Consider the following 11,041-nt stretch of genomic DNA (forward strand, 5'->3'; position numbering starts at 1 on the left):
AAAATTCACAGCAGTCCAACTTTTTATTTTCTGTAATCTTCGTATCATTGTTCTTTACTAGTCAGATGATAGAACGAGAATGAAGCAAATTGATATAGAGTAATTCTATTGTCTTTAATACTGCATGAATCCCCATATAAAAGTGTGTGTCCCATAGACTAGTTTTAGTATATGAGGTCCGTGGAAATCTCAGTGCCCTCAGTTTTTCCTTTTGGGTTGCAGGGAATCCCAAGACAGATGACAACAGGTCGATGACTCTTTACATTATGGGTAGCGCGTGCGCGCGCGTGTGTGTGCGAGAGAAGTTAGAAGGAAAGAATGAATGGAATGAAATAAAACAACCACGGGAACCTTTTAAAGATGCAAGCGAATATAATTGAAGTACGTCGGCTGAAATCGGATACATTATTAAAAAAAAGAAAAAAAATATACATACATACATATATATATATATATATATGTGTGTGTGTGTGTGTGTGTATACATATATATGTATATTTATGTATATATATACATATATATATACGTGTGTGTGTGTGTATGTGTGTGTGTGTGTGTGTGTGTGTGTGTGTGTGTGTGTGTGTGTGTGTGTGTGTGTGTGTGTGTGTGTGCGTGTGTGTGTGCGTGTGCGTGTGCGTGTGCGTGTGCGTGTGCGTGTGCGTGTGCGTGTGCGTGTGCGTGTGCGTGTGCGTGTGCGTGTGCGTGTGCGTGTGCGTGTGTGTGTGGGGGGGTGTTATGGAACGAAATGTCAAAACGTTAATCGGAAGAGCCGAGATTAGGATGTCAACTTGACCACTGTAGGCACCAAGAAGGGACTAATCGAAAGAAGGTGATTGTTTCAAGGGGGTGTTCCATTCATAACACAAGAAAGAAAAATATCTAAAAATACCAGAATATCAAGATATGGGTGTAAAGAGCTAAGAGGGAAAATGGCCCGACAAGAGATTGGAAGTTTGAAGTGAAAGCTAATCACCAAAGCAGCCGATCTCGAACGCTGAGTAACAACAGCGAAGCAATTTAAAAAGTGAATAGAAACCAACTGACCTGTTGAAGACAGTCCGCCCTATACCATATACACCTGGCGAAATGTTTAGGCTATAGATTCTTGTCAAGGTAATACCAAATTTCATTTTGTTGTTATTACGGGGATTACTTTTCTTCAGGTGCAAATTGACGATAGTTAAGTTTAGAGACAATAAAATCAATCATGGTAATTGTGATGGGAAAAACAAAAAACTATGAAAATAACAAGGATACATATGGTGGTATTGAAAATAGTAGTACTGCAAAAATACAGCAATGATAATCACATAGAAATGACTATAACTGAAAATTTCCGTAAAAGTACCACAGTTCAGATGAGAAAAAAATACTGCAAGGTATTTTTCAGGCTGCCCTCATACATTTTTCTTTTAGAATAAGTAGCACAAGATCGCTAATGAACCCATTGAAGTACTATACATTTTACTTCGAGCACAGCGCTATTACGGAAAGGTCTTGGCCATGGAAGCGAGGGTGAAGGAGATAAAGGTCACAGTGGTGGAACATACATTGGTTTGAGCTGTTTCAATGGTTCTGTTACATATACTTGGACGTCAAAAGGCTTTCAAAACAATACCGTGTGTGTTCCTCTCTGCAGACCGGAAGAGACGTGGAAGGAGAGAGAAGAAGAGAATCCTAGAAGCTCACGTGCCAGAAATCGAGGGGGAGGAAGCAAGAGATGAAAGGAATGCGGGGAACGGGACATGAGGGGAGAACATGATGATCGATGCAGTGGGAAACCGAAACGAGCGGAGAGGGCGGGCGAGTAATAACGATTCTGCTTTCCTTCTCTCTCTCTCTCTCTCTCTCTCTCTCTCTCTCTCTCTCTCTCTCTCTCTCTCTCTCTCTCTCTCTCTCTCTCTCTCTCTGTCTGTCTGTCTGTATATATATACATACATATATATATTTATATAAAAGTGTATGTCTCCACGTATGTAAGTATACATGCTTATGCATATACACGCATACGCACACACACGCACGCACGCACGCACGCGCGCGCGCCCACACACACACACACACATCTCTCTCTCTATCTCTCTCTCTCTCTCTCTCTCTCTCTCTCTCTCTATCTCTCTCTCTCTCTCTCTATATATATATATATATATATATATATATACATATACATACACATATATATGTATACATTACACACACACAGACACACACACACAAACACACATATATATATGTATATAAATAGATCGATAGATAGATAGATATGGGGTTTGTGTGTATTCTCCATGGAAGCAGCAAATACTGAAGTATGAAATATTATGTCGGTGGGTAACAAAGGCCCATGATATTGTCTGTCATAACCAGATTGACATAGACTGGTTAGCTGTTGGGAATGAACAGGCAAAATTACTAATGGAATTAATACTGCGTATGTATTTTTTTTTTTCTTTTTTTTTTTTTCTTCTAGGAATTGTGACAGTACTTCATAATTGCGTCTTCAGTCAGAAGATACAGCCACGGTCCCCTTGACTAGCTATTATCTAACAATGTTTATAGATTTCCTTGAGGATATCACTGTCAGACAGTCACACAACTTATTTTGTTTGGTTTCCTGTGTATCGCATCGCTGTCAGATACACTCACAATTCACTTATTAGTCTCGTTTTCTATGTAACTGACTGCCTTTCATTGTTCTTAGTTATTACAAGGATATTTTCTCGTTTCTTTCCCAATCAGTAATGATTACCTTATACAGTAAGTAACTCACGGATTGAATTTGGCTTATAAATGTGGTAAAAAGATGGGGGAGAACATAAATAATTTAAACTCAGCTTGCTAAGTGAGTATATTACAATAAAGAACTTCAAACCAGAACGTGGGTGGGGGTGATAGGGCCTCTCTGTTCTTATATTATTCATATCAAATTCCCCTGTAGTTAAAATCAGGGAAAGATAACTTTCGATTCATTTAGCGGATTGTCGTCTGATTGCTTGTAACTCGAACCAAGCACAAATACACATCTTGCCCATCCTCGTATATAAGATGAATGTTAAATATTGTATGAAAAAATATAAATATATACACAGAAATATATACATATATACACACTGATATAAAAACACTAGCATGATACAGCAAGGAACAAAAAGGAATATAATTACACACATTTGGCAAGAGCCGAGTTCTGAGCCTCGTTAGCTATCTTTGGAATTATATGAGTCAGTTCATTAGAAACAATTTCTATTAAGCAATCAGTAAAGTTCTACAAAAGTGTGAGAACTTTCTCCGTAGATGATTCTATATGTACATTGAGATACAAATATATAACCGTTATGCATGTCATTAATTCCTAATTTATTAAATGAAATATGCAAAGTAGATCTTGATATGAAATTACAAATGCACGTATTTTATTACGACGTCTGTAACACACTGTAATTATGATAATCAGCACTGAAGCCATCTGCTAACTTTTTAATATTTTTGTATTATCAACAGCACATTTTGGCAATGCTTTTTTGCGGGCATGTTGGCGGGCCCAGTCGTTGGCTGTGGTCCCATATCTAAGCTAATATGATATGCGCTTATATGCGTATAAAAAGGATACATAAACAGTTAACAGATGTATTAACTGATCAGGAAAGAAAGGGTAGGGAATGGGGGTTGCCCATACCCGACGGACACAGATGCTTGACACAGTCTGGCCATTGCATGACCACTTGCGGAAAGTCACCGAAAAAAACGCGCAACTACAGTAAGAGTTGCGTGACTCGAAAAAAATAAAATAATTCACGTGATTCAGTGTAACCTCAAAACAACTTTTAGCAGTAGTTATCAACAATGCTTCCTCTTCTACATCAGGATTCCCTTATACAGTGGAAATAAACCAAGCATTTAGATTTTTACCTAGTTATCAGCATCCATAGTTTGCTCTAGATGAGCTAACCAGAAGCTTGATTATGCTTTCTACATGTAAATCATGCCGACACTATCCCTCATTCCATTTCTTGTTCCGAATATGTATAGTACATACTATCATTTCACGAAAATATGTTTAAAGATTGATTTCCCTTGATGCATTAAAGATTTAGTTTCCAAATTCATTCTAGTCAGTCATTGTTATATGCATTACATGGTAAAGAGGGGTAGGTTTGGAGATAGATTGCTTTACCTATACATCCAAGATAGCTTGATATGCTCTAAAGCTTAGTGCCCTGAGCTTTAATATTATTGAGAATGAGATTGAGATTGTTTTCAAGATCCATAATAAAACTATTATCAGTTCCCGTCCCATTCCCGAAACTCGAAGTTTCTAGAATCTATTCAGTTTTATTTTGACACCAATGCTTCTTTGAATAGTTGCTTCTTTTTAAAGTATTCACGATTCATCCTATCAGATTTCCTCTTTTTGTCATCGTTTCTACACTTTATTTTTATTTTGTGATTTTTGGTATCCGTTCCATCATACTATAACATCACCGTTTCTGGGATACATTTTAATGTCTCGTGATTTTCGGGATCCATCCTATCGCTTTCTTGAATACGTTCTAGCTAAAAACTAGCAAAACATCATATACCCGAGCGTTGTTTTCGAAGATGAACGCACGAGTGAGACAAACATTTCATAAAAACGCTTAATTAAGGCTTTTGCAAGCTTATAAGGTCCCAGTAGAGCTATCTAGAACAGAGATAAGCTTGAAAGGATAATAAGTAATAGGAAAGAAAGTCCATGTAACCTTAAGAATTTTAGTGATACTACAATAACAAATGATCGGCCAAGATGTCGGAAGATTCAAATTCAGCAATTTTGGATTCTATTGTAAGTTGACTATGGTATTTGAAAATTGTATTGCTGTTTCTAATATTCTCAAGGATTTTTATTTTCTATAGTATGTTTGGGGGCCGAGAGTAGAAAGAACCTCGGTGTTTTGATGTCACTGTGTTTGTTTACATTTTATATTCCCGGGTATTTGAATTCATTTGATGTAATAATGACGAAAAATACAATAATGCTCCCTGTGTTCACTTGGGTAGGGCTTATTGTATGTTGTGTGGTGATGTCTAGTGAATGTGCAAACCAATAAAATATTCTGTGATGTATTACATGGAAGAGGGGTAGTTTTGGAGGTAGAGTGCATACCATGTAGCCTGTTTGTTTACATGAAAGATAGCCACAAACTTTGAACCTTAAATGTTTCTCCCTTGAAATTGCAGCACATTTCATGTTGCCTTGATATTTTCATGAACCATTATCTGAATGTCAAACTGGACTACTGATTAGACATCCTGTGCTACTTAGGGAAAAATAACTAATATGGGGGGTTATACTCATTACTGCCCCATGCTAATTATTCTACTGCCTGGTACCAATAAACACTTTATTTGCCTATTTTTACTTATAAATTTCAAGTTTTAGGGTAATCTAGTCTTATATATATTTTTTGGTTAAGTTTTTGACGATACCAATTGGGTGTTCCCGGTCTATGTTTATATCATCAGATTTGCTCTTGTGTGATGAGAACGAATCTGGTGCTCCTTTCCGTTGCATTCACCAGTCAACAATCTTGATGTGATTTGATTAACCCCTTGGTGACGGTTGTAAAAAAAAAAAAAAAAAATCAACGCTCTGGCGATTAATGGCAACGTTCCGACTTTGAGCGCAGGAGTTCGGTACATCAAGCTGAATCACCGCCTTGGAGCGCTTTGGCGCGCAGCTGTGGCGTACGTCCGCACGCCACATTTCGAGCGGCTTGTTTTCACTTATATAGACGTGACCCATCGGGAAGGGGTTGACCCTGGTAGTAAGGCAAAGCATGAAGAAGATCAGGGAAATTAGGGGTAAAACAGGCTGAAATAAGAAGAATAGAGAACAGAAATGCATAAAACAAGCATCAAAAATAACACTTTAAGTCGGCTAACTAAACTCTATGGACTTCCCCACCATCTTTAACAGTCTTGGGGCTGACGGTCAACTTCTGTTGCGGAAAATCCAAGGACATTCAACCTGCTTTTTTGTAAAATATACAGAAGCATAAAAACACACACACACACACACACACACACACACACACACACACACACACACACACACACACACACACACACACACACACACATACAAAAAAAAAAAAAAAAAAACACAAAACACGTGGTTTTCAAACATTCTGCAATAACTATTCTTTTGACCACATAGTACCCTTCTAGGATTAAAACACTGAGTGAAGCTCTTGATACTTTTTTCTTGTATTTTAAAAGTATTTACATAAATAGTAAAACACGCGGTAACAAATACTATTGAGTATTATATCACAGTTTTCTGATTCACAACACAGTACAATATGAGATATATTTTTCAAATATTTCTACCAACCATATTTCAAATGAAGTGTTTTTCTGTGGTCATCACAACTTGCCAAATGGTGCATGGATCAGTCACCCTTTTTGCCGGGTGAAGAAATTTTAAAAATCTATAAGCTCTGGAGATTAATGGCAATGAGCCGACTTTGAGTGCGGGAGTTCGCTACATCAAGCCGAATGCCTTGCTTGTAGCACTTTGGTGTGTCGCCGCGGAGTATAGCCGCATTCCACAGATCGAGCAGTTTGTTATGACGCCGCAGGGTGTGGCCCGGCAGAATTAGGTTAAATTACACTTTCATATATGGCTTATTTACATATATTTACATATAATCTGATATTTGATCATAACTAAATGCATGGTTAAACATTCACAATTCCCTTCTCCCGTCACATACCTGTGTTTGTAAACATTTAATTTTTCATTACCTTCATGGTGGTTACACAAAACTAAGTTGAGATACTTCAGCTATGAGGTGACAGTCTGGCTCTCAGTTTCCTAGGCTGGTGGGTAGTATCCTGATGGGCTTGGCTTGGGTTCGTCTGAGTTGTCAGAGTCCTCCCAATCATCGTCCATGATGGATATAGGGGTACAGTGGTGCTGACCAATCTCCGACTATGGCGAATATAGCCGGCCAGCCTGAAATTAAAAATAATTTACTGTTAAGTAAAATGTACATACAATTTTACATTCATTATATATTACATGTTGAATTTGCAAGATATTGCAAGTTCCTGAAACAAAAAATGCTTGATAACCAAAATGAAGAAGTCGTGGTTTCCGGTGTGGTGGCACAGGAACAGGTATCTTGCAAAGAACTGATGAAAGTACCAGACTGAAACAAAAAATGCTTGATAACCAAAATGAAGAAGTCGTGGTTTCCGGTGTGGTGGCACAGGAACAGGTATCTTGCAAAGAACTGATGAAAGTACCAGACTGAAACAAAAAATGCTTGATAACCAAAATGAAGAAGTCGTGGTTTCCGGTGTGGTGGCACAGGAACAGGTATCTTGCAAAGAACTGATGAAAGTACCCTTGATGTCTCTCCGCAAATGCTTGATGGTCTGCATGTGGAACCAGGTGTTGTCGGGGTCAACAAAATTCTCACTATGGTTTAACAGATAGTGAGAATATTCCAAGATCCTGAAGCATCCTATATGTGCTCCAACTGTTGCTTCTTCAACTGCTACTCTGTCCCACCGAAGACCCATACCTGATGAACTATCCTTCCCCTGTGATACTTCTGCCTCACCTACTGGGTTTCATCATTCTCGACTTCCACCTCTGGCCTGCTGATGGGTTCTTGCTTCCCGAGCCAGAATTCCATCACCTCTGAGCAAAAACTTCTCCAGTCTACTGACAATGCTCATGAAATATGGAGGCACTCAATCACTGTCCTGTGGTCCCACTTGTGATGCACGAAGTGATTGGTGAACAAAAGCATGGTGAAATTCTCAAGCTATTGTGAAAAGTGCCCTTGTAGTCCTCGACGGTAGAAAATATTGAATGTGCTTTTCCTTTTGGAACATTTTTTTTTTTTATGTAGTTTGTTAGTATTATATTTTATAGAAATATACAACTATTATTAATTAACCCCTTGCCAACGGGTACGATGGGTAGATACGTGCTATGCCCACTGTTAGTACTTGTTTGATTGTTTTAAAACATAGATGGCTATACTTGTACTAAATCACCAATGAGCCAGTTACGAGTACTGCCCGTCTCGCCCGTTCACCCTTTTCTTTGATTTACAAAATATTTTACGTTATCTAATATTAAAAAACATTATAATAATTATAATGGTTATAATAAAAATAACACCATCGATATTCATAGCACCAGTAAAAAATATGTTTTTCTCGTCATTTCAAATCAGGTACGGTCACAAGGTCTTTTAATTGACTCCTTTGTGGCTAAGCAATAACAGAGCTATCTATGGGCAGACATTTCATAATAAACATAAAAAATAGGCACAGCATTTTTTTTTCATTTTCCCCGTCGGCATTGGGTTAATATATCAGTTACATATCATACCTACGAGAGCATTGCTGCTCCCGTTTTGTTTTGCTTACTCTTGTCCACCTACTGCATTACCAAGTCGGCTGGTACTCCCAGAGTTTACATGGTGCTTTGTATTATGGGCACTACTCAGGTGTTGGCAAGACTCCATGGTGGCAAAGAAAAGCTTTTGCTCTGGCGTCATAATAAAAAATTGCATGATAATTCGAAAAATATTCGATATTGCTACCATTGCACAACCCCACATAGAGAGACACCATCCACGTAATATGCCATGATGAAAGTGAAAGAGTGTGACAATCGAAACCTTTGCCATGAATTATGGCTCAAGTTTCGAATATATATTTGAACAACATTTCAGAAATGTATAACCAATATGAAAACTCATTTTCATTGAGTTTATATATATTTATTTTTGTGTTATAATAACTTATACAACATATGATAATGTATGTGTCTATATACATAAATATGTATATATTTCTTTATTATGTATGTATGCATAATAATTATGATGCATTCACCACATGAGAAACTAAAGTAAACCCTCATATATCGAAATATTATGAATACATACATTTTCAATTATTACATAGTTTATTGTTGCAATATATATCAGCATAGTTTTTAGGGTATTGATTTTACTTATGAGATATCAATCACATATTTATGTACATGACAGTTTTGATATATAAATGTTATCTGCACAGTTGTATTGAAATATGTTAATGTTAAAGTCATAAATGTATAACTATGACACAAATATTTGTAGATAGACATACAAGATTTATATACATTGTTAACTGTAAATAATAATTAAAAAATTATATTAATAACTTATGGTAGGATGTTGCAGTGAGTTCTTTATCAGCATAACATGTACATATGTGTAAGCATAGACTTTATAATTTTCTTACAATCATTGACAATATTTAGCATATGCCATTTGCTAGTTACTTTTATTATACAAATAAATAGTACTTTATGAATAAGTGTTGGCTACATTCCATGTATGAGAATAATGACTGCAGTTAAATTTACTTTATTTTAACTTATAATATATTGATGTTGCAGTATCTTGATAAATGAATGCCCTGGGTCCTTGCTTATTATTGTTGTGGGGGGTTAGGAGATGGAGACTGGGGCCCAATGTAGGGGATCACCCCTACCATGGACCTCAGCCCTTGCCACAACTAATTTTGCATAGTGTTTTCTTCTCCTCCTTTCTTTTTCCTTCTCTTCTTCATCATCCCCTTCTTCTGTCCACTTCCTAAGGCATCAGAGCTGTGCTGAAAGGATGAAAGGATAGCTTTGTGTCGGTCATGAACGGCTTCAGGGAGCCATTAAGGCTTGCCCCTTCATCAACTAGCCTATTTAAATTTGATTTTGTTGGTTTCCAAACTCCTGTCTTTCCTTTGACCACTGCACCAACCCCTGATACTAATACCACCTCCTCAATGTTTGCAGTCAACTCTATCCATTCAGAATTATCCACCCAGGTCATTACTCAACCTTCAGAATACACCCCTTCCTCTTTCTCAACATCCTCTACTCTGTTTCCTACTGCACAGTCTTCTTCATTTTCTACTTCAACCCCCCTTATTACTACTATTCATCCTTATGGTCCTCCTCCCAGCAGCACTACCTCTCCATACCACCCCATCTTCCAAGCTCGTGCACTATCTACCCTGACTGACCTCACTGGCAAACCCATTCCTGGCCAACCTCACTCCTCCCTTAATACTTGTACCAGAACTGTTTGTGTCTCTCCTACTGATTGTCCTGTCTACGGCAAGGACTGGTCAGACTAAAAATGTCTTGTCCACTATGGACAGTGGCAGTCCAGTGTTACATTATTCCTCCCTAGATGACATGACATGACCTCCCCCTTTAAGTTTGTTATTGGAGTGTCCTGCTGTGTCTGACCATATTAACCCTTTGGCAATGGGTATAGAAAATAAAAAAAAAACTACGCTCTGGCGAATCGCGGCATCGCGCCGACTTTGAGCGCGTGAATTCGGTACATCAAGCCAAATCATTGCCTCAGGGCGGTTTGGCGCGCCACCGCGGCTGACAGCTGCACGCCACATTTCGGGCATATTGTTATGACGCCTATAGGCGTGACCCGTCGCCATTGGGTTAACCTCGTCCCCATCAATGTCAGGAATATGGGCATTTTGGCCATCCAGCCAAACACTGTCGCTCCACAGCCTGCTGCCCTCCATATGCCCAACCTGGTCATGACTGTTCAAATTGCTCTGCTCATTCATGCATGTGCCAGTTCTGGTTACCCTTTGATTGTTTCATAATGGCCCTTTTGCAGTTTCCTCATACAGTGTAACTCACCCTTCCTCAGACAAATACTCTCCTTTTGATCTGATTTCCCTATACTTTTAACCCCTTCTCCTTTTATAAATCCTTACTGTATTCCATTTGCTCCCCCTCAGTAACCTTTTCACTACCATTCAGTCCCACAGCATTCTACATCCTTTGACATCTGACACATCTTATCCTGATCGTTAACTCAATTCCACCCTTTTTGCTACAGTACTTTACCATAGTGCTCCGTGACCTTTGAGGTCTAGCACATTTATTTTTTTCTAACCCTTAACAATTAACCATTACCATAGTGCTTTATAACCTTTAATGTATAGTACATATATTTGT

The 11,041-nt window shown here is 38.1% G+C and overlaps 1 protein-coding gene across 2 annotated transcripts in view; it reads left to right on the forward strand.

Moving 5' to 3' along the window:
- Positions 1-4,567: 4,567 nt before the first annotated feature.
- LOC125043917 (histone acetyltransferase KAT5-like) overlaps positions 4,568-11,041 on the forward strand; it is a 20,665-nt gene continuing 14,191 nt past the window's right edge. For both annotated transcript variants that reach the window (XM_047640295.1, XM_047640296.1), the window contains exon 1: positions 4,568-4,819. In XM_047640295.1, the coding sequence (XP_047496251.1) occupies positions 4,781-4,819 (39 nt within the window). In that variant the 5' untranslated portion in view covers positions 4,568-4,780. The remainder of the gene's footprint in view (positions 4,820-11,041) is intronic.

This window comes from Penaeus chinensis, chromosome 34 (genome assembly GCF_019202785.1).
Source record: "Penaeus chinensis breed Huanghai No. 1 chromosome 34, ASM1920278v2, whole genome shotgun sequence".
Taxonomy (NCBI): domain Eukaryota; kingdom Metazoa; phylum Arthropoda; class Malacostraca; order Decapoda; family Penaeidae; genus Penaeus; species Penaeus chinensis.